The sequence below is a fragment of the Pocillopora damicornis genome, chromosome 8 (genome assembly GCF_964200805.1).
Source record: "Pocillopora damicornis chromosome 8, jaPocDami1.2, whole genome shotgun sequence".
Lineage (NCBI taxonomy): Eukaryota > Metazoa > Cnidaria > Anthozoa > Scleractinia > Pocilloporidae > Pocillopora > Pocillopora damicornis.
Genome location: NC_142677.1, coordinates 6,477,479 through 6,502,604, shown reverse-complemented (window position 1 = coordinate 6,502,604; position 25,126 = coordinate 6,477,479). Strand labels below are relative to the sequence as shown.

At 39.3% G+C, this 25,126-nt stretch overlaps 1 protein-coding gene across 1 annotated transcript; it reads left to right on the top strand.

The window, feature by feature from the left end:
* The first annotated feature begins 1,415 nt into the window (after window positions 1–1,415).
* Window positions 1,416–23,743, top strand: LOC149041151 (uncharacterized). Its single transcript, XM_089214696.1, has 12 exons — window positions 1,416–1,567; window positions 10,224–13,208; window positions 13,308–13,435; window positions 13,846–13,966; window positions 14,190–14,272; window positions 14,883–14,936; window positions 18,616–19,021; window positions 19,254–19,847; window positions 19,950–20,077; window positions 20,516–20,636; window positions 21,342–21,424; window positions 21,936–23,743. Exons 2-12 carry the CDS (start codon window positions 10,248–10,250, stop codon window positions 21,991–21,993), a joined length of 4,737 nt encoding a protein of 1,578 aa, XP_089070822.1. The 5' UTR covers window positions 1,416–1,567; window positions 10,224–10,247; the 3' UTR covers window positions 21,994–23,743.
* Window positions 23,744–25,126: the final 1,383 nt, after the last annotated feature.

The window sequence follows — 25,126 nt, the reverse complement described above, 5'->3', positions numbered from 1 at the left end:
AAACAAAGCTTGTTGATCATTTATTATACACGTATTCACCAGGTAGCTGTTGAGTTTCTTAGAAATATAGCAAGGTCCAATATTAGGTCTTACGATTCCTGTTCAAAACAAGTCGGGATATGCTGAAGTCATCGGACCAATGAGGAAAACGGTATTGTTTTCTCATCCGGCAAAGACGTCTACTGAGTCGTACTTCAACCTCATAAACAATATTTGCTCTGTTTATATAAATAGCAGGTTCTGACGGTAGTGGTCCGTGTTGGATTGCAACGAGCTAGAGACGATTTTGACGAAGAAAGGCCTACCAAAATCATAATGCTGTTTGGCAACAAAATTCCTCAGCAAAACATCAGGCCCCGGTTGTTCGAAGAGTGGATAACTCCACCCATTGGATAAATCTCTATACGGTGGATAACTCAGTACGTATTGTTAACGCTTATCCGCTGGATAGCGATTTATTCGTGGGTTAGCGTTTAGTATCCACCCCTTTGAACAACTGGGCTCAGAATGGTTCCGGAAGAAGCTTGCTGACATTGGCCTCTTTATTATGCTTTCTTTGGATCGGTTTTCTCCTTCCGGCAGTTACCTACTTCTCCGAATTCCTCAAGCAATTATTTTTTAAAACCACTCATTAACGGGTTCAGCTTATCTAAGCCGGTGAGCTCGCCTGGGTTCTATTCACGGTTTAGTCAGTCTAATCCACTGCCATGCGTGTGTTACGATCTCATACATCAGCTGATGTTCTTTTGCTAAAATTAAGTCGAAAATTCAGTTCCAATGACATATTTAGGTTGCTTTTCTGTCTGTTCATTTGAAGTTGAAAAGAAAAATTCTTTCATTCGTTGTCGCGGAACCATACCTGTTTAAGACGCAGCGCAACAATCAAGTTCTACACACGTTTTCAAACCAAAAAGCTCAGAGACCACATTTATTTTCAGACGTTAGGTACTTATAAGGCTTAGGTACTGGACACCACTGCCTAAAGTGCTTTGCATGTGGTCTCAGAAATACCGTTTCCTGTTATGATAATTATGCAGTTTGAAATCTTTCCTCCTCTATTGTTTTTTAGGAGTGCATCAAAAACAGAGTTGAGATTCGACCTGGGGGCCAATATTGAGGGCAATATTCCTCAGTGCGGCTCGAGCAAGCATTCCTAATATGGCACTCGGATCGAACTTTTTTATTTTGAATTAGTTGGCTCTAGCGACCAAAAATACACGGCTTATGACCGTTTCCGAGGAACTCAGTGGTCCATGTTTATATCAAAAAGAAAAACGGACCAAGTATGAACAATTTAGAACGCTCAGATTTGCCTTAGGTTACCTTGCCATAATAAATGATATGAGATAGTGTTGCGTGACTATATTATGTCACAAGTTGGGTTTTTTTCCAATTTTTACTTGGTTCAAATTTGCATACACAAATTTGCGCCCCAACTGTTAAGCATCTGTATTCGTTTTCTTCGATGAAGTTTCGAACTCAACTTTGTACATCTTCCTACTAGATCACTAGAGGACAAAATCCTTTGGCATACATGACATAAAGGGCATTTTTCAAGCTAACTTGGGTGAGTTTGTCCGAGCTTTGAGCTTTTCTCTCGATGTTTACCTATCGCTTCGATTAATTTTTAGGAAGGACAGGCCTTAACGTATTCCGTTGAAAAATCTTGACTCTGTGTAGGACTGAAAGAATTTTTCAGTCACATGATTGTTATAAGAAAAAGACCCGTGCCAAGTTTGACCTACATCTTTTGATGCGCAGGTTTTCCTTCGTGTCCCCGTTTCTCTAGTGATCGTTTCTTTTTTTGTCTGTTTACAATTCACGCGCCTTCTTTGCATTTTGCGTTCCTAATAAGGACTGAGACATATGATGTGTTTAAAAACCTATGAAAACGTTCTATATCTTATCCTTATTAGTCACAGAAACATAAATGTACAAATGTGGGTTTATCACATCAACTTCAATCTTTCTATCATCGTTTTTTAGAAAAGCACCATAAAAATGCGTCGGAAGAAAATTTAAGAAACTGCTGCTCTGACATAACATTTTCTTATTAATCACTGTTTGATCCCCAGTGTAGGAGACGAATTTTTCTTCAATTCCTTTCGAAATCAGTCTTTGTCTCGTAATCGACGAATGTTCGCAGAGAGTGATACTTACTTGAGGCTAACATTATGTTTTGAGCGTCACACCTGACAACATGGTCTAATGCCAAAAATTATGCTCAAAATGTTTCATTACGCTCAAGTTACTGATTAACAACAAGAGCTTTTAAGAGCTCCTCAACCTCCCTTCCCCTATTCCTACCACCAAAACAGGTAAAGCTTGCCAGGTGATATAATTTTCGCTAAGTGTTGTTTTATCGAGTCGTCATAATATTCACATTTAAAAAAAAAAAAAGGTGTATTGAGCCGCCATTAGACTTGCTGCTTTCATGCCGAACTTAATTGTAATTGGATACGACTTTAGCACGGAAGAAACACGACTCTGATTCAGACATCGGACTAGATTCGTACAAAAATCAGGATTTACCGAAGCATAGTAACAAGCCATTCTCGTATCTTCCCGCAAGAACGCAATCCCACCAAATACATGAGCATAATTTATGAATTTGTTTGGCTCTGCGGAGGCACGACGTTTGAATCGCTGTGGCGCCAGATCGGCAGGAGCGCAAAGTCTTAACTGTGTAGACGTCGTGCTCCTGCTGTGTCGTATTAATTTCAGTTTCAGGAAACAGGTTCAGCTCATCTTAGCCGGTGGGCTCGCTTGGGTTCTGTATCGAACGCACCGGTAAATTTCCAGACAATTACCCGTATCATACAATTTATTCGAAACCAGTGGTTTCTGACGGTTTGGATGAAGGGAGTACACAAAATGCCATAAAGAAACGATGAAAGGACGACAAAGTGAATAACATACTGTTCTTTTTCGCGCGAAAATTTAGATATATACATACGGGCGCGGGGACTGAAGCCTAATTGGCAGGTAAACCGCTGGCCCTGAATTTGTTTTAACAGGTTCTACTCTTGGTTAGTCTGTCTAATCCACTGCCATGCGTGTGTTCAGATTTCATACAGTTTCCACACTCACGGTAGAAAACTTTTTCGTCAGAGACTTTACAAGACTCTAATTGTTGGGTCTAGAATTCAGAGAAATTTGAAAAAATAAAACTGTTATGTCCAATATACAACATTTATGTATGTCGGTTATCAAATTGGAAGATTCAGTTGCAGTAACCCATTTAGGTTGCTTCTCTGTCTTTGTTCATTTGGAGTTGAAAAGAAAATTGTTTCATTTGTTGTCGTGGAACCATATCCGTTTAAGACCGCAACAGTCAAGATCTACACTCGTTTTCAAGCCAAAAAGTACTTATTTCAAATAAGTACTACTTAAGATTTAATACTTATTTACTACTTAAGATATACTACTTATAAGAATTAGGCCGGGGATGCCTCCTGCCTAAAGCAGTTCGCATGTGGTCGAAATTCAGAAATTCAATTTCCTGTTATGACGCTTAGATAATTTGAAATCGACTCGGGGACGCGAATGAAACAGTGATTTACCGATGGATAGGTAAAATAAATTAATGGGAGGAGAGGATAATAGGCAAGATATCTTGGGGAAAAAATAATTTTTGAGCATTTTTGCCCTCTTAAGTCTACACTCCTAAGCTCGATGACCAGCCAATGTTCGGAACATTAGCCAAAGACCGGACTTGGAAGGGGCAGATATATTGAAGCTTCCTCGTCCCCAAGCCGAGCGCAATCAGTGGAATATTTCTGAGTTATTCCGTTGTGGCCGATATGCTTTTAAAAAATTGTTGATGAACATTTGATGAGAAGGGCAACCAATCGCTGCGTTTGAATTGTTATGATCGAGAGGATGTGAAACAAGTTCTTGTTTTCCCGTTATCAGAGGTTGGTGTCTGGTTATTGATTCATTTCTCTCCACTCTCCACATCACATACGAAGTCCAATGCGACACTGTTGAGAACCACAAGAATCATTTTAACTTGCTAGTGATGTAAAGGTGCCCTCGATGTTATTTTATTTCTAGGATTTGGAAGGTTGTAACATTTCGGTTCATGTGGATTTCAGCTAACAAAGAAACAGTTTTAGATCAGCTTGGTATATTTTAAACTAGCCGTCTTCATTGGTTTCCTTAGGGAAGTCTGATTATAACGACGCTAAAACTTTACATAATTTTGCACAAACTCGTTTTATGTCTTTGGTACCAAGCAAAGTGTAAATTAAACATCTCGCTCGACCACGCAGCCCATAGAGGCAACTTTTGATATTTCCGCTTTTTAGACTGAAGCGAGTATGAGTATTTCGCTTTCAATTTGATCTGCGCATGGGTTTCATAGGAAGTCATAGGCCATGACTATGAGTAGACCGCGGAACCTCCGCAACCTCCAGCACTAGCGGAACCTAAGGACCCTCTGGAACCAGTAGAACTTGCGGAACCATTAATTATTTGTTAGAAAAAATAATAATGAAGTAAAATGAGATAAAAGCTAAAAAGACCCCAACACTGCTCTACATGGGGTTTTTGGGCAAAACGCTGTAAATCGAAATTCTACAAGCGTCACGTGCGATGATGTTTCTCATTCCAGGGTCATTCATGAACAATGAATTCCAGCCTATGGGTTTGCTGAGAGCCTTCAGATCAGGTGTTTTTCGGATATCGCGGTCACCAAACCGTTAGAGCTTTCAAGTTATTGTTCAATTGTTAACAGTCAGGGTAGATGACTGATGATTGCTCCTCAAGGCATTACGTACCCTTGTACTAGTACTGTGAATGTCGCCACAATTTAAGTTGGACGTCAAGGAAAATTAAAACAATTTCTCTTTTCAAGTAATTTTCTTTATGCTCGAAAAAGAACTTTCACACAGTGTTAAGCTCTTTTAGTTTTTCTTTTATCTCATTTACTCTTCTTTTACAAAAAAAAAATATGGTTTTCCGGAGGTTCCGCTGGTTCCGGAGGTTTTGCGGTCCGCTGATCCATAACTTATTTGTTACAGCCAGTATAATTATTCTCACTGTGTGACATGACATCTGTCTTATAACATAATTTGGCAATGGGATTTTTCCCTTCTTTGCTTAAATAGTTCAAATTTGCATACCGCAAAGTTTGCGTCGGTAATTATGAATGCATTTATTTGTATTCGTTTACTTCGATAAAGGTTCGATGTAAACGATGAATTTTTCGATGTAAACACTGTACGTCCTCCTACCACAACGATTTGAGGGCAAAAGCTTTAGACAGTGGTATTTATTCAAGCTAACGTAAGTGAGTTTGTCCGAGGTTTGTCGAATGTTTGTCTTTGTTTACTTTTTGCTTCGATTAATTTTAAGGCAGACAGGCCTCAACGTGTTCTGAAATTTTTTAGTTCTGAGGGCAACTAGTAGAATAGTTCAGTCACATGATTGTTATAAGGGAAAGACCCGCTTGAAGGTTAAGCTATACATATGTTTTGTGATGCGTATGTATTCCTTTTGGTTCCTGTGCTTCATGATTTTCTAGTGATGTTTTTTTTTTAAACATGAATGATCCCTTTGTCTGTCTACAATTTACCCACCTTCTTTGGGTGTTGTGTGCCTCCTAAAGATACGATTTTTGTGTTTAAAAGAAGCACAGAAACATACCTTTGGGTGTATCACATCCAACTTTTTTACGAACAAGATTGATGTTTTATCTTGCTTCGCTATTAAAGAAGCATTATAAAAATGCGTGGGAGGAGAAATTTAAGAAACTGCTGCTCTTTAAGACCAATTTCCCCACTAATGTGACAACTATGAAGAAGAATGGAAACTGTGCAATATGATAAGAGTGCGACAGTGCAAACCAGACCCTGATTCAGTGGTGTTGACTGAGGCACTTTTACAGGAATTTGCGGGCAAAAATCCCTTTTATCTCAGTTACAATTTCTCAAGCAGTTTATCAAGACACTTCATTGGGGATGATCTTGCAGATGAGCTTGGCCTTTCAAGATTTAACATGCTCTCGTTATTACGAATTTGTTATACTGGATTCTCAGAACATCATGTTTCGCTCAAAGGAGAGTTTCTTTTCTTGAGCATGGACTGTATAAATTTGGAAAGTATACCCTGAATACAATAGTTCACCTCTCCTTAGGAGGCAGGGAACCTTATTTCATCATGAAGGTGTATTCTTCCACACTAATTGTTGACAGATTTTTCTCTTAAACAAATAAAAAATGCCCCGATGGAGATAAAGTGAAGCAGATAGAGAGCGTACTACGTGCAATCGGCCGGTTGAACGATAATTGGACTCGATTCGCCCGTCATTTGTATTCTATTTAGAGTCTCTTGGTGTAGTTGGGTAATAATTTAGAGTCTGGTTTCAACACATTGTGTCAGTTTTAATTACGCGCCTGATCACTTTCTACGTTCCGAAAATAAACATCTGACCTGGGAAACCTTATGATTAAGCATTTATGTGTCGATCATATGACAAAATTTCTCAACTTTCGATATCAGCCCGCTGAAACAGGAACCTATCCTGAAATGAACATCAGCTCGATCTAGTTTTACCAGGTATGGCTAGAATTTTCCTAATGGTTCTCGAGATGATTACGCCTAGGAGAGGTGTTTTTGCAAATGAGGCAACAGAACTGGAGCTTGATCATCTTGTAATCTTTAAGACAAATGATTGGAAAGTCACGAGATAAGTTTTAAATCAAGGGGAAGGCTGAACAAACGTAACGCTTTGGAGTTTTGCGGCTAGCGTTGAAAGTCTAATGATTCTTGTGTAGTTCAAAAGTTAGTGCTGATCATTGTGTATGTAACATAATGTTCAATCGAAATGCACTCATAGGTAAGCGTATGGAGGAAAAATAAGCTATCTGTTCTTAAAGTTGCATGCATGTGATTTCGGAGAAAGCAAGGAACAACTTAGGATCTCAAAGGATGACTGATTTGCTTTTAACCGCCCTCGAAACAACTTCCGCATTTAGTAGTAGGGGCAAAGAAGGTAGATGATCGTCATTAGTCGAGATACACTGCATACAAGGCATACCTTGCTATACATATCTGTAATAATTGTTATGATGATCATCATAACCGCCCCCAACAGCTTCCACATTCGGTCGAATAAGCTAAGTATGCATACGCTCGTTAATAGCAGACAAATAATGATTCAGAAGCATAACCTGCGCTGTACGTATTTGCTAATTATGCTTTATTGGAAGTTGATTCACTGTAGGTACGTTCCACTTCACTACTTGTGATCTACTTCCATTTTGAGCCATCAAACCATGACCAAATTAGAAGGCATTTCGATTGACAGGCGAAACCAAAACTCAAAGTAAAACCAACGTTAACGTGCTCTAGGCGCGTAATACGAAAGTGACCGAGACCAAGACATGGTCGACACCCAATATTGAAACTTGCCTCCGCAAGCAAGCGCCGATCGACGGATCATTATATTTTGTCATGCTCGAATGGTTGTCGACAAGTTTGTTGTACCACAGGATCACAATCTTTCAGCATGGTATAAATCGGATCGGATCGGACCATCGGACCCTCGAACCACTGGACTATTTTTTTGGACTATTTTTTTTGGACTATTTTTGGACCATTCAGTTTGGACCTTCTACTGGACCAATTTTTGGACCATTTTTTTCCACCATTTTATCGGAGGGGAGGCAGACCATTGGAATGCAGTCTATCAGTACTCAAGAAGGGGTGGGAGGCAAGCTGTTGTTAATACAAATTATTAGAGCGGTTTTTCGAAAGACTTTTTTTTTTTACGTCAAACTGTTTGCGCTGGACCGCAGCGTTTCTTTATATTTTTGGCATGCGAATGCGAAACTGGCACCTAAACACTGGACAATGATCGTTATTGCTATAAAAACATTGTTGGTACAATCGTACGAAGCGATCTTCTCTCATTTCTGATACACAGTCTTCCCCTAGTTGAGTGTCATGTCACGCATTTCACCTCGTAAAGATATTTGAAGGACTCTTAGTTTGTCCAAATTTATAATTTCTTTGGAATGAAGGACAGGTATGAGGTGAAATCATCTTCAACATGTCTCCTCCAAGATTACTTTTGAAAGGTGATAGACAAAACACTGACACTCGGTCCATAGACTATCCCGGAGGACTATCCAAATGTTGTACCATAAAATGGATTAACCTAACAAAATCCTATTTTGGAACCAGTTCTATTGAAAGCACCGCTCCTTATAAACTTACTCTACTGGCGTCTTTGTTTTCTTCAGTCGATGCAATAAATAAGTGAACCTGCTTAGTTTGTCTACTGACCCTGCTTTGTACCTACACGAAAGTCCTTGTTTTGGTTAGGCAGTCAGAGAATGATTTAGTTGATCCGAAGCGTTATGATTAAGCACTTTGTTGTTCATTTCGCAAGTCTCTTGAAGTTGTTTGGTTTTAAAAAAAAATGTTTAATCTCCCAAGGTCAGCCTACTGACATGCCCATTCATATCTATCCGTAGTGTCAATAATATATCTGCATGTCACGAACACATATCACGAACAGCGTTGCGAGACGAGTCTCTGAACAGCTGCGAAGGAACACGCTCCATGCGTACGCGCTTTACAAGAAAAAAGAAAGCCTTGAATCTGTTCTTCGGTTTACCACACACACTGACTGAGCTATTTTTCAATCGATATTTGGTGTTAGTTGTTTGCCTTGGAATGTCAATGATTCTATATATTGCTCTTGGCTGTTTAATTTGTTTCGGAAATTCCTGAAATGGCGACTAAAGTCATTTGCATTTTTAACTCGTGAATTGCGCGCATGCGCAAGAGCGAGTTATAGATACGATGTGGGGAATAGCATTCGCTCGCTCGCTCGCTCGCTCGCTCGCTCGATTGGTCGATTCCTGTAAACTTTTTTTGGATTTTAGGCTTTTGAGTACATTTGATAGTTTTTGGCGAGCAATAAACAGACGAAATGGCGACCTTTGTTGCTAAGAATAGTGGTGGGGTGAAAAAGAAGCCAATGATAATCTTAAAAGAGTTTTTTTTTTCGTTTTAGTTTCAACAAGCGGCGCCAGCGACTGGCAAGCATTCAAGGATTCACACTGAAATAACAACAACCTTCGTTTTTCATAAAATTGTAATTTACAATCCTTGAACTTGAAAACAATCCGAAGATTCATTGAAAATATCACTTACTGCGAAGCGCTCGGAGTTTACAGATGTTCAAAAGCTTTTTCTGTTATAGCGTGAGATTGAGGACAAAATTGATCATTACGTTTCGTCGCGTGTGTTTTTCCTGTGTGAAGCAACGAAAGATGCCGGCGACTGACTAAATAATAAGTTAACACGAAAATCAAATAACACTTAGACAAACAATTTTAGCTACCGATTTTCAGTGAATTTTTAAAGAACAATTTTCTCGTAAGTTTCAAGACAATTTGAAGATTCAACATACATACAACGTACTAAAATGCGAAAGTTACACACCACAAAATTGATAAATAGGCCTGAAATGAAATTCTATCTTGTTATTGATTATACGTTGCCTAGCACGTGACTTAAATCTACCCAGGCGGAGATCTAAAATGACGGTGGCAGGCTTGGCTTAGTTATATCACTCAAAACTCGTTCCCGTTTGTCTCATTTGATAAAGAGGGAATCGTTAATGTTTTCATTAAGACAGTATTGCCTTGATTTTCTAATATTTACAACGAAAGACAGTAAATTTCACTTTTCACCCACATTTACTTCCAACCTTTTCTTTTGAACCAGAAACAAAAATGATAGACGTTTAAAACACATGACATCATCCACCTTGTTAAATGTAATAGCATGATCATTTCAATTGTAATGCCTTCTTGTCCCAACGTTACTTTGTTTCTTTGCTACATTAGCGAACACTGAACTACTGTTCGTACTCTAGATGACAATCAACCACAAAATTCCCTAAACCAGATAACATTAAACATAATCTCAAAAATCATGTGTCAATTCACGAGTTTGCTCACAGAGCACTTTGATTAAGATACCGTTTGAGGCAGAGTGACTTTGGCTGAGATGATCTCGTATTACTTTTGCATTTAGCAACGCATTTCACGATCCAGAGGAGAACTTGGTAGCGTCATCGCAAAAGCGTACGCACACACACGCAAAATGATGCTGACGTACAGCATTATTCAGCTTTATTATCAAAAAGTTTGTTGACACCTAATGTGGATCAATTTTGGTTTTAAGATTTACCTTCTTTTCAGGAGTGATACATTTGATATGGAAAGATGGACAGAACAGACCCCAAGATCCCGAAAAACGCTGGTTCAGGACCTCATCTTGAGGTTGAATTGGAATTTTATGATAATGAATCGGCCAGACACAGCACATTTGAAGACTTTGAAGAAACAATATATCAGTTCCAGCAATGCAAAGTGGAAGCAGCCGCAGAGTCTTTGCAAGCTGCGCATAAGCATTTCCTGAATCTAACCCCAGAGAGCTTTGGAAACCCGACTGATCACGAGAAGGAGCAGGTGGATCGAGGTAGAAAGATGTGTTTTAGTCATTGTTCCGCTCCTCCACTCTCTGGTGTTGTTTTGTTAAACCCCGAGCTGACCTCAAATAAGGATGTCCATTTTTATGCCAGCTTTACTATTGTCTTTGGTGCTGTTGCACTCAAGCTGCATAAATATAAAATAGCTATAGACTTATTTCAGCGATGTTATTCTCTTTTCACATTTGATACCACACCACTTTCTGAAAAAAACATGCAAGTTATCGATATTTTAAGAGCAGCAGCCAAGGCAAATGTAGGCTGTGTTTATCTCATTATGAGAGTTACAGACAAGGCTAGGGATTATCTAGAATGCGCACTGGAGATTTTTGAAACATTTAAAAACAAAAGCAAAACTGACTCTCCAGAAATAAACATTGTTGCTATACAAACAAACTTAAGCTTAGCTTACCAGTGTCAGAAGAACTACATTGCTGCAGTGAAGTTGCAAGAGCGTCTTATTCTGAAGGCCAAATACCCCATTCTTCCCCCACATTTGGTAGCTGCCATACATTACAATAGAGCAGAGTTGTTCATAGAGCTCAAAGAACCTGTAAAAGCACTCATGGAGCTGAGGACGCTGGATTCACTATTTGAGAGGATGAACAACGAAGAAGCAATATTCTCGAAATTTATATCTTCAAAAATTTGTTTGGCGTATCAAAAGATTGGAGATGTTGCTCGTGCAGAGAAAATAGTGGAGCGCTTGACTTTTCCTTCTCTTTCGCCTGAATCGCTATCACCACCACTCTCACCTTCTTTAAAATCGTTTTCGACAGCATCGGGGTCAGGGTCAGAGTCGTCATCATCATCGTCGTCATCAGTGTCATCATCGTCATCATCATCTCCGTCATCAACATCGTCATCTTCATCGTCTGCTTCGTCACTAATGTCTTCATTTTCGTTTTTCTTTACCGATTTTGAAGCTGTCTTCGGATATAGTAGAAAATTCCATTGGGACATCTTGTTCGCAACGATATTGAATTTAGTTGATTTTCACTTAAACAAAAAAAACTTAGACTTTGTATCTTTCCTCGACGTTTTTGTACCAAGTTGCAAAGAAACGTTAGGGAAAAACCACCCAACATATGCATCGTTTCTCTATAGGCAAGGTGTTAGATTTTTTCTGATGGAAAGAAACCTGTCATCAAAAAATTGCTTTGAAGAAGCATTAAATATTTTGACAAGTTTTGGCTACGGTTTAGATCACCCGGATTTGGTGCAATGTAACATCGCTCTTGCAAGGTTATTATTGTGCGAAGACTTTCAAGAGGTTCCTCAGTTGAAGTCGCGCCATGACCGAAGCTGGCGAGAATTTCCTTGCGACGTAGCAGATGGAGTTGTGAGCCCTGATATTCCATCATTTAGAGAAGACAGTAACAAGTGTGACAGCAACGAAGAATTAGACGGACCAGGTAAAATTTCTGGTCGAGAAAACCGTAGAGGCAAGAATTATGATCACCTTGAAAATGCGCCCCAAAAGGATAAGAACAAAGGAATCAGCATCTCGCAGAAGATACAGCAAACACCAAATGAAGTCAGTGGACGGAATGACACTCTTAAAGCCTCTTTTCATGGAGGATATGTGGTTGCAGACAGCGGTGAAAACCCCGATGTTCTTACTACAAATGGGGCTTGCGGCTTTGACAAAGATTGGAATACCCAAGCTGTTGCCCTTCCAAAAACACCAGGAGATTCCCACGGGATTAATTCGAAAACAAACACATATCTTGGTTTGAAAGGTGGACGCCGAAGCGATCTTCCGTCAGGGCACAGCTCACAAAGGGATCCAAGTGGGGATGACTTTGGAACAAATCACATCGGAATAGATCCCAGTTTTCTCGCACGTCATTCTTATGAGTGCAATGCATCTAATGAACGCTGGGATTCTTATGACCCATTTGAAGATTCAGAAGTGCCTGCAGGTTCCCACTCCGAATATAACAGATCTAGGTCTATGACTGAAGTGTACCACCCTACTCTTCCAAGTTCAACGAAATTTCCTGAATGTCGTGATTTTATAAAAACTGTTCCGGTGAAGACCTCAGGACTACCTCAACCTACAAGTTTCCTTGAAGATGGATGTAAAGCAAATCTCCCGTTGACAAATATCTTCCCAGATGGACATGTACTCGCCGTAAGGCCGACGTTCTCATCGCAGCTTGAAAGCAAAGATGACGCCCCGGGACCTCTTCCGGACGGGGAGGCTGCAGGAGCTGATCAGGGTCTGTTAAACAGTAATTCAAACACATCTGCTGACGAATCATTGGCCGTACTCGAGCAACGTGTGGCTGAAGCTTGCTCTCTTGTCGAAAAAACGTTGAAAGAAAGACAAGAAAGAGAAAAATCGATGAAAGAAACGGAGCAAAAAAGAAAAGAAAAGCGGGCAAGGAAAGAACAACTTGCACGTGAAAGAAAAGAAAGGGAAGCAAGAGAAACGGAACTCAGGAATGAAAGAGTAGAGGGGAACTCCACGAGCGGTGGACAAGAAACACCTTTGCAAGACTCGGAAAGTGCTGAGATTCGACAATGGCTGTGTGAACATTATCAGCGGCTCTGTCGTGTCAAGTTCTCATGCTGCGGAAAGTTCTTTCCTTGTCATCGTTGTCATAACAACTCTGGGTGTCCAAATGATAATTCCAAAGCAAGAGAGGCGTGCTCTGTTGAGTGCTCTGCTTGTAGCCATCAACAAGAGGTAAAAAGGAATGACATTGACTTGAAATTTTATATAAGAGGAAAGAGAGTTCTCCCACATAGATTATAACCGATTTAACTTCAAATGTTTGATTTTAAGATCAACCAGGACGCCCACACCTGTGGCAGATGCAAAACAAGGTTTTCAGCATATTTCTGCTCAGTGTGTAAACACTTCACAGGGGAGGATAAAGCTCCTTATCACTGCGAAAAATGTGGTATCTGCCGGTAGGTGAAACAATGTTCATGACGAGTTTTTTCTTCGTTTGTTTGAATGATATCCTTGTTGTCCAAAAGAATAAAGGTCAGGGAGTTATTGGCCTGCTTCAGAGCTGTTGACTTGGGTTGAAGTAGGAATGAAGAATCCTGGCACAATCTGTAAGGCCAGAGCAAAGCACTTAAGGAGAGAGAAATGCTTCATCGAGGAGTGCATAAAACACCCCATCGCTAGTTGTTTCTCAAAAAGGAATAAGAGTCCGACAAAATACTAGTTTTGGTTTCCTCACACGTATCAAGTTTCCTCCTCAACAATTATTGCAGCTCATCGAGTAGAAATACGGCGCTTATCAGTATGAATTAAAATTTGTTTCCCTAACGAATCCTGTTGTGCTCGAGTGATGTTTCTATTTCCCGTTCAGTATCTACAAGGACCGCTCCTTCCACTGTGATGTGTGTAACGTCTGTCTGGACAAACGGCTGGAAGGAAGACATTCTTGCCGAGCAAATTCAGGACACGATGAGTGTTGCATCTGTTTGGAGGTAGTTATGTAATTTACATAATAAGGCTGAATAAGAAATATCTTTCAATAGGTTTTGCCGTTTAGCAGAAGCAATTAACCTTGCAATAAATTCGGTTCTATTCACCTGTCACGTTAGTGACGTCAGGTGCTTGCACTTCTGGAGTCGAAATCTGAAGAAAGAGAAGCAGATCACGATCCAAATGTCTATATTTTCATTTGGTTGATCGATTCTTTATTTCCAGGACGCTTTTAGCGGTTGTCAGATCCTGCCATGCTCACACAAGGTTCACCGCGAATGTGCTATTGCTATGATACAAAACGGCGTGTAAGTATGCTTAAATATCGTGATATCTGTTTTTGGGAATAAACTTAAATATGGAAAAACACTCCACTACTGCACCGAAAATGTGTTGGTATTTAATTCTGGATTGGGTTTGTGTGGACTTGCTCGAGCTATGGGAGTGTAATGAGCAGTTTTCATTTGCATTGAAGAAAAACCTCCGTGCCCTCGTAAGGAGCTTTTGTCGCCAGTGGGCAAGAGTGATTTATTGACAAACAGCAATTGGTTTTCGCAATTAAAGTAACTTCAAAAAAGATAGGGAACTACACGAAGAATTAACAGTCTGAACGTCCGGAGAAACAGACCTCCGTTTCCGCCTACAGCTGGGAATAAGTCTGGTGAAATCGACAAATCCCGGGTAACGCCCTGATTGTCCTTCTTTGTCCCCTAAGCTTTTGTTAGGTCCAGAGATTATTTCAGTTTTAGTTTCAAGACGCTCTGCGCATGTTGTCACGGAGTTCTCTTGTATCTAAAGCGATATTACTTCATCGGTAAACTTTGAAAGACTTTGTACGTTAAGTAAGCCAAAATTTATTGAGAAATTTCCACACAAGTTTTTCTCGAGTTCACCTGAATATTTCCTTTAAATTTGCAGTCGCAGCTGTCCTATTTGCCGCCATCCTTTGTATAGTCAGACAGGAATGAATGAGTGAATTACAACCTCGACTCCAGTGTTCAAAAATTCCAAGAAAGGGCAAATCGTTCCCTATTGAGATGTTTTAGATAGTGTCCTGATTGACGTATTCATTCTTTATTGTAGCCATGAATTTAATCTTTTATCCCTAACAATGAATGGCTCCTTATTTCTCCTGGCGGTATCACCCTTGGATTAAATGATAAATGTAACGAGAATAAAAGCAATGATCACCAATTTAGGAAGCTCTTGATTGTTTAACAAACTCTCATTGTCAGTACCAGAGGATATGTGAAGAGAACAGTGTAGATTGTCAGGGTTAAAGATTGTAATAGTTATTTTAATATTATTTGTACAAGGACGCAAACCTGAGGGTAGAGGGGAAATGAGGGTGGCAGGATCCCCTTAGGTCAAAGTGATTTCTATGCAGTGGCTTTTATATCCAAATTTATCGCTTTCATCTCTTAAAAGATATGTGTGCAAGGTATCGATTAGTCTGGCGAGGAGGTGGCTCAGTGTATCATAATAGTGAGGCCATTGTAAAATAAATTATATTTCTTATCATTGTGAGAAAACTACTAAGTAAATTGTCGAAAGCCTGAGCAGCAAATTAGATTTGGCAGCGGATTGTTTTTTTTTCTTTCTGTAATATAAAATGAAAAAAGCCAAAGCCAAACAGAACATTTCACATGGTGTTGTTATTAAGTTCCTGGTAGTGTTTTATGGTTATTAGAATGCTGTTTGAAATAAAGCCACTCCACAACTTTTTTTTTCATATCTAGTTACACCAGAATAGGAAGGAATTATACGAGTTTCAAATTTCATCTTCTTTGCCTTCGGGAGACGTGTGATAGAGAGGAAGGGAAGAAAAATCGAGCTTGCTCTTGAAATTTCGGGAATCATTTATCAAGTTAGTAACGAGTAATATTGATGCACTTCTAGTGACTAAATTTACTTACTAAGCTTATTTTATTATGAACTGGTAACCTTCTTAAATAGAAGGTATTTAGTTTTCGTAGGCTTGACATTTTTCATAGTTATGTAAGTAGTTTGTTATTTCATTCTGATGTAACCCTGGGATTTGAAACTTCAAGTAGCTATTCAAATTATAGTTACGCGAACATTATATGGTTTCGCAAAGAAGTCGAGTTACAAGTCGTATTATAAATGATTTTTTGCCCTGTCTCAGCAAGTTTTTAGTAAATTGTACATTTCCTGTCGGTTTGAACATTTGAGAGACACTAACGAAGCACCTATTGATTGTCAGGAACCGTTTTTGCCCGCACCTTTCAATTGTATTACCAGTGAAATATTTACTTAACTTTAATCTTAGCATCCCTTCTTAACCTGAGGGTCTAATATCTCCAACATGGAAGGGCACGCCTCTTCTTGCTTCTAGTTCTCCTAAGATATCAAATTTGGCGGTGGTGCATATTCTGGGGTGGCACATATTACTACGATTATCAATTAAGGGAGACACGTAAGAAGTCTGGTGATGGGGATTTGACCATAAAATAACGCTGTTGTCACGGGCAACCTTCCTCGTTTCGTAAGGTAACCGAATGTCAAGAGCTGTGGGTCACCAAAGGTAAAATTTAAAAGCCTCTGCCAATGGAAACGGACCCAGTTTTCCGTGACAACACTATTTTAACATCAAAATGAAGTCTCCAAACTTCCGTCGTGCCTCACTGAAAACTGAAATTTCAAATGCCGCCCTTTTTGGATATAGGCCGTTATTTAAGGGAATACGGTTCGTGACATAATACACTGTGTCTATGGATCTTTGGTACCTCTGCATTCTATTCCTCGAAGCTCGCAGTTTTCCTTGAGCTTTGCTTCCGAAAAACTGTTCGCATGTCAGAACAGATAATCTCCGCGAACAAACATCCGTGCATATATTGGCGCCAAACTTGCTCAATTAGTCTGGTATATTTCTTATGCGATCTAGCAGTAATGAACACTACTTAAGCAGTAGTGAAAATAAGGCCTAAAAAAAATCCAGGCCTATGTTTTTCATATATTCACAGTCATTTATTCCCACAACTCTCCGCGCCTTGCGCTTACCTTGTAGCCATAATACTTACATTAGAATACGAAACCACTCCCTCTATATTTCTGAGAATTAACCAGGAACCGCATAAATTATGATTGGCGTCCAACAACTATGTCTTCGGCGACGTCTTGCTTTATGTCTTAAACGATTATACATGCACACATAACACACTAGGTTAAGACAAGATTCATGAATCACAAAAGGAAAAAACACTGTGATAGTTACCTTAATCCTGACGATGCGAGCTACTAAACATTACGTCACTTCCTTTCAATTTCTGGGAAGTGCAGTGGCTTCGGAGAAAACGATAAATTGTGTCTGGATGATTGTGAAGAAGCTCCCATGCACTGAATTTGAGCGTGCAAATCGTGAAGATTAAGGTATTTATCACAAAATTATTTCCTATATGGTTCAGGAATTCATTTTTGGAAAATCTTAGTTAACCAAAATCACTTTTTTAGACAGTTTGTTACCTATGTATTTCTTTTAAAATTGTTTTTAAAAAGGAAGACAGTTGTTTAAAAGGATTATAACTTTCCCTAGATCAAAGAGTCGTGAAAAATGTATGACAATTAGTTTCAGACGAATCTGTGAACCACATTTATATGGATGATGTATCATTTGTGTCCCTCATTTAAGATCCGCATATTTTTGGGCTGCTTCACTCGATGGGAATAGTAGATGTCGCCATAATCCATCCATTCTAATCTTTGCGTGTATGTTTTGCGAAAAATGGAAGCGAATTAGAGAAGCATCCAGTGAGAAGTGCATTTCCTATAGAAAGTATGTGGTTCATTCCTTTCTATGCGTCAAACATCTCCTGCCCTCGAGTACTTAGCTTCACATAGGCGAGACCTCTGGCAGTACTGCTTAACATAATTGAAAAAAAAAGTAATGTTGTCCAGACAACTATATCCATTTCACTTCCATAACCAACGGGCTCGCTACCAACGTCACTTAACAACTGAGTAGTCTAGAGGGCTCGAACGAGGAAGCTTCCTCTCGTGTTTGTCCGCCACATACGAGTTTGGTCAACTCTAACTCTTTAATAACACATTTTCCTGGCGGTTTGAACAGAAAAGTATTTCTACTTCAGGCCTTCGCTTTTTTTTTTTTTTCATTTAACGGGTGAGATAACTTGACAAAAGGTCACGCGAAATGTAATGGTGAAGTCGTGGATTTGTAGAAGGTGCGGGGGGGGGGGGAAGGGGTTGCTTGATCGGCAGTCAATTTTCCATAGTCCCCCATAGACCCCTCTCTCTGCAATGACTAGTCCCCCAATGACTAATCCCCCAATGACTAATTCCCCAATGTCTAGTCCCTCAATACATATACAAAATCTACTGAACTACCTTTTCAAGGGGAAGGCAAGGGGAAGGTGGTGTTACTGACAACCTTCCACGAATTACAGACCAGATGGAGGGACATGGTGGTGGCGCTGCTGCAACCAGTTGGTGCAATGATGCCACGAATGAAAACCAAAGAAATATGGAACGTGAAGTCGATTCGAAGTCACTGAAAGTTTCTCAAGAGAGGAAAATACAAGAATAAAAAGTATTTATCAGGAAGAAGTCACAACACAAGGCCTGGGGAATTTCTAGGCTTAAAGGGTGGAGGACAAGATCCATCTTTCTTTAATAGGGACCGAGGTTACGAGAATCATAAATTGGTTGCTTACTGGAACGACAAGGACGCAAAGCCTGAGAAGTTTAGACCACGAGATGATATGCGAAACACCATAGATAAAAAAGAATCAAATTTCTTTGGTATAAGGCCTTGCTTCCTTGCTCGTCACTCAGATGATAGTAGCATTATCAATCCTATCGATGACATGGGGAATACAGCGGAAAACACCAATGAAGGGTCTTCCAACACTTTTTCAAGGCATCAAAGGTCATCTTGTTTCACTAATGAGCAAGGCTATCAAGCTAATCACTACTTTCAAGCCCCATCGTTTCATTGTGAAAGTTCAAAAGTATCTGCCAACGCACAAGGTCCAAACCCCTATGGCACCTTCGATCCTAACCCTGCAGTTTGGGGTCTACCGGTGACTGCTCGTCCTCTACTTTCTCTTCCCTTCAAACCCTTTCCTGCGATGACCCGCAAATTGTAGTGATACCTTCGCATGCTTTGATCAATGGTGACACGCCGTTGAAGCAAACACCCCTTTTACCACAGCAGAGAAAAGTCGAGGATCAACGTACTGATCCTGAAGTACAACGGGAGAGAAACTCTGATTTTAAAGTGATGAATGGAAATCCTGCATGTTTATCTAATACCACTTCAATTGCACAAGGCCTGGTCTCCCTGAAATGGAAATCTCCGCTCTGCCACGAGCAGCCATTAACAGAAATCTGACATGGGAAACAAGAATACTTGCGGATCAGGACACGGCTAACCAAGGGCTACCGTCTCTCTCAAATTGTGATTCGTTAGCTGACCTAGAGCGACGAGTGGCCGAAACTTATTCCCTTGTCGAAAAAACCTTGAAAAAAAGGGAAGAAAAAGAAAAGGCAATGAAGGAAAAAGAGCGAAGGAAAAAAGAAGAGCGGGCCAGGAAAGAACAACAAGCACGTGAAGGAAGAGATAAGGAGGCAAGTGTGACAAGACAAACGGAACGCAGGAATGACAGAGAAGAAGTCAGCAACCCGACGAGCGGTGGAGGAGAAACACCTACGCAAACCTCAGCTGGTGCTGAGGATCGACAATGGCTCTGTGAATATTATAAGCGGCTCTGCCGTGTCAAGTTCCCATGCTGTGGAAAGTTCTTTCCCTGTCATCGTTGTCATAACAACTCTGGGTGTCTAAATGATAATTCCAAAGCAAGAGAGGCGTGTTATGTTGAGTGCTCGGTTTGTAGCCATCAACAAGAGGTATTTAGTCATATTATTTATTCAAAATCTCATAAATGTGGAAATAGACAAGTTACATTTAGACTACATGCGATTTCCTTTAATGCTTTCTTCCTCTTTAAGATCAACCAGGACGCCCAAACCTGTGCTAGATGTAAAACAAAGTTCTCAGCATATTTCTGCTCTATGTGTAAACACTTCACGGGCACAGACAAAAATCCATATCACTGCCTAAAATGTGGTATCTGCCGGTAGGTGAAACGATATTTATGACGAAATTCCTCGTTTTTTGGTATGTTTCATGATATTCCTGTTTTTCAAAAAGTAAGGAAGTAATTGGCCTACTTCAATGCCGAGTGTTACCGTATGAATGGAGAGAAAATTCTGGCGCTAGCCTCAGGGTGAGAGCAGCTTAATAGGAGAGAGAGACGCCCTGATCGATACGCACATGAAACTCACCACTTCCTGTGTTTTCTCATCCTTCATTGCAAAATCGTAATAAGAAAATATTGAGCAGTACTGAATACTAGTTTTTGTTTCCTCCTAGGCATCAGGTTTCCTTTCATTAGATCGAATCAAGTTGAAATATAGGGTTTTCACTTTGCATTAGAAATTTATTTTCTTTACGAGTCATGTTAAGTTTTCATCGAGTATTTACCTGCGAAGTGAAGTTCCTGTTTTCGTTTCAGCATCTTCAAAGACCGCTCCTTCCACTATGATGTGTGTAACGTCTGTCTGGACAAACGGCTGGAGGGAAGACATTCTTGTCGAGAAAATTCAGGACATGATGAGTGCTGCATCTGTTTGGAGGTAATGGCTTACTCTTCGTGCTAACACTGTGTTGCTGCAAAACTCCCAGAGAGGGGAATTTCTCTGCCTTGTTCGTTTCACATCGTTTCTTGTTTGTCGCGTCTACTTGTTAGATGATTGTCCGTGTTTGTGGATTTTGTCATCCTCTGTACTGTATAATTAACATTTTGTGTTCTCATATAGTTGTGAAACATTAGGTTATTTTTTGTGTTCTACCTATAAATTTAGCTTTGTAGGTCAATATTTATCCCCGATTAATGTAAAGCAACTGCATTGTTTTCATTGCGGTTAAGTCTGGATTCCAATAAGGTAAATGTCTCTTCGTATCATTTATACATTGGAACGTTTCCTTTCTGCGAGTGTAGGAGTATGGGTTTCAAAAAATCTGTCTAAAGACACCCGTGACACTGGTTGCACACTAAATCAGCTTTGCAAGAGGAAATATTGGCCAATAGCTTTTTTCCTTTTGTTGTAATTATAGCCTTGTTCTCGACAGTGAAAGTGAAATTTGGTAAGTGCAATGTTTGCGTCATAAATCTAGCAATAGACTAAGAGAGCGCTGGCGCTTTTCTTTGTTAGGTTCTGAGTACAAAAGAAAGGGTTTTTATAGAACTATTCCAAAAAGAAATAATCGTAAAAGTTAAACCGATAGATAATACCTGTAAATACTTTTACTTAATGGACGTTTGGAACATTTATTTTCAGGACGCATTCAGCGGTTGTCAAATCCTGCCATGCTCACACAAGGTTCATAGAGAGTGTGCTATCGCAATGATACAGAATGGCGTGTAAGTATGCTTACAAATCATAATTTTATATGAGTCAATCAACATAACGAAGAACGCGTTAGTGTTCCCCTCCATTTCACGGTACCTAGTTAAAATTCTGAATCGGATTTGTATATGGAGTTGTGGCGAGGGCTTTTTTGTAGGAGTCAGTTGCCTGACTCTCGACGTCTGGCTTCGTGAACTGGAGTGTCAAAATCAATCATTGCTTTTTGCGTCTTTTCTCCTTTGAAGGAACTTGTCTTTGTTTCAACTGAATCTCTCACTATGTTTACTTCTGATTGGCAGTTGTAATTAGCTGGGTTTTGGTCTAACGACACTCGAGAGAAAAGCTCTCTTTGCATGCAGCCTTGGAAAGGTTCTGAATCCACAGCAATGCTGGATCGATTGTGAGCTTTGCAGTCTCCTTTACTTTTACCCGTGATTTGATGGTGATCTTGACTTGAATATTCTCGCGTTTAATTCAAACAAGTTTAAGTTGCATTCACCTGAAATGTTTCCTTTAAATTTGCAGTCGCAGCTGCCCAATTTGTCGCCATCCTCTATACAGTCAGACAAATGGCAATGAGTGAATGACAACGTCCATCTCAGGCTTTTCTCTTCCCGCCTCGTTGATAATATGGAGAGGACCCTGGGAATGGAGTTGAAAGGATGATTTTTTTAATATCCTTTTGATAATTGGTAGGATTTTTTAGACTTTAAGCACAAACTCTTTAACAGCTTTGGTACTTAAATTCAATGTGGGAGTTGTCTGATCGTTCGGGTACGAAGGCACTACCTACTCAGGACTTCTCAGGCCCCGACGATCAGACTACACAATCAAATCTTGCTCCGAGTTTAAATTAAATATTGTATTACCTTTTTCAGTTTGATTGATTGGTACGTTTTTACCGATACTCTGGCGAAAAAAAAATGCAAACAAACAAGGAAAAAACTGAACTAATATCATCGATTATTCTAAACGTATTACTATACAACACAGCATGTATTCTATAATGAATCGACTTATCCCAGGGGCTCTTTTCTTGCAAATTTTGGCAACTTCTCGAGTCATATTCTTAAATCTTAATCTAAGGAATAGTATAGCGGGTATTCGCTCAAAACGCAGTCCGTTCTGTTTCGTTTTCTTAGATTTTCCATAATTTGAATTTCAAAGCCATATATATCTGAAAAACAGCGTTTTCGGACCAATGATTACCAGAACTTTCAATAAACAGGCTCCTGGGCAACCAAAAAGACTAAATGTATAAAATGGAACGTAAAATTTTGCATTTACTTTTCGTATAACTTCTCGTTCATTGGTTGTTACCAGACCACACTCCGCTTGAACGGTGAGCACAACTTATTAAGAGGCTACCTCATATCTTCTTATCCCTGTTAGGCAAAACTATATCACCAGTTTCATTTGCCAAGAATCTCGGGGTATATATTACTCAATATCTTACCAATGATGTACATATCACTAAAACAGCCTCTAGTTGCATCAACAGTTGGTAGAGATAAGTAGAATTAAACACCTTTTACACAAGAAAGTACTTTTATTACTTATAAATAGCTATGTTTTTAGTAAACTATTTTTATTTTCCCTCAGTGTGGGGAAACACATCTAAACGTTATCTGCTCAAACTGAAATTGGTACAAAATTTTGCTTCAAGAGTTGAATCAGGTTTAGGGTAGTTCGACCATATCTCTTAGGTACAGAGATCTCTTACATGGTTATTCAATGACTTAGTTTTAAAATTCAAATGCGTAAATGACATAGTCTTAGAATTCAATTGTGTAAATGGCATAGTCTTAGAATTTAAATGTGTAAATGGCTTAGCTCCAGATTATTTAGGTAAATATTTTGTTAAACGTTCAGCAGTTCACAACAAGAACACAAGGGGAGGTAACAGTTTTGTGGTCCCTTGAAGTAGATTGTCAATAGGACAAAGGACATTTTACTTTCGTTGTCCAGGAGAATGGAATGGGCTTGCCGACAATACTAAGAGCACCAAAGAAATACATAGTTTTAAGCATATAATTTTTAATAATATGTTTCATACGAGGTAATTTTGGATATATTTTGAATTACTCAGTATTATGTAATAGTTAATTACCAGGATTATGTAATAGTTCACATTGTGACTGAAAAGCCCTGTTGAAGGGAGTCTCAATAAAGTATGTATGTATGTATGTATGTATGAATGAAACACTGCGTAAATACGTCGCCTACTGTGGGTTGAGTGCTGAATCGAATCATCATATAAAGTACAAAAATTATGAATAACGAATGATTTAGTGAATTAGCTTAATGAAGAATACAGCATGCTTTTTAGTAAGTTTCTTGTTTATTATTTTCCTTAAAAAGGCGTAATCTCAAATAAATTTGAAGTTAAAGAATTTAAAGTTCCACCGTATTCTCAAATTGAACCGTTCAGTCACATGGTCGTCGTAAAATAGAAATAGTATCGTGGGCTTGAAATTTCAACGTTTGGATCAGTATGACGATGTTTAGAGAAACTGTCAAGAAGCCATGCTTTTAATGTAGGACACTAAACTCCTCAGAATTTATATCTCAATCATTCGAAGCTCTAAACTGTCTCTGAGGGTTAAGAAATAGAAATTAGAGAGCTCATGAGTTAAATCTTCGGGTCAGGCCACACTCAGACGCTCTATCACTGGGCCACAGAGACTGTAAGCTTAGTCAGCTCCTACTAAGCTCACATGTGACACATCCCGCAAACTGCTAGGATCGGCAGTGACAAAAGCTGTGTGTGAGTTAATGTTGTAAGAAAGACGGTGAGTCCTATTTTTTTTCTTCGTTCCACGCTCGTAACACTAGAGGCGGAAAAAATATTTCTTCATTTTCCTACTGAGCTGAAGATTCATCATTTTTCTTATTCTGCACATGATGCTTTCAACATTGTTGATCTTAGCAGTATGCAGAAATGACTTAGCTCATCTTGGAGTCTCTGTGGTTCGTTTGCAGAGCATCATGCAGGGCGCGAAGTTCTGAGCCTCGACTCTTTATGACTCAGCATTTTTTCTATGTCCAATAGTTTTGACCGAATCAAAGAAAAAAAAAACTTTCTTCATGTGTTTATCCAAAATAAATAAACAACATAAGATTTCCACTGATCAGGAATGGATCTTCTGAGGAAGGGGAACACAAGTATCTAAGGAGTTCGGTACTCTCCACTTTTAGCACAAAAAAATACATTTATGTGGCTCAGAGCCTCCTAGCCTTAAGTTATAAAAAAAATTAAGGTGGCTCTGTGCATGATCTACAGATTTTGTAAAAAGTTATCAGGAAGAACAATCTGGATATGCTAACTATAAGTCTTTGATAAAAAATAAATATTTCAAAAGATAATAAAGATTCGGCGGTGGAGGATGTATATGTAATAAAAATTAGTGCTAAAATTATTGTATAAAAATTAGATAGTTGTTTGATACCCATGATGCGACATATGCTAATTTTAAAAGAAACATTGTTTCACGTGATCAAGTCGTAAATTTTAAAACGTGGGGATCAACTTTGACGGACACCACAAGAGTGGCTGCGTTTTTGGGGACAGTTGGAAAGTCAAATTGATGAATCCAGTATCCCTGAGCTCACGAATGTCTCCTATTTGAAATAATTAGTGAATTTGAAGGTGCGACATCTCATCGATGGTTTTTTTTTGGTATTCTTTTTCTGGTTGCTTTAACCGTGCAAACAAA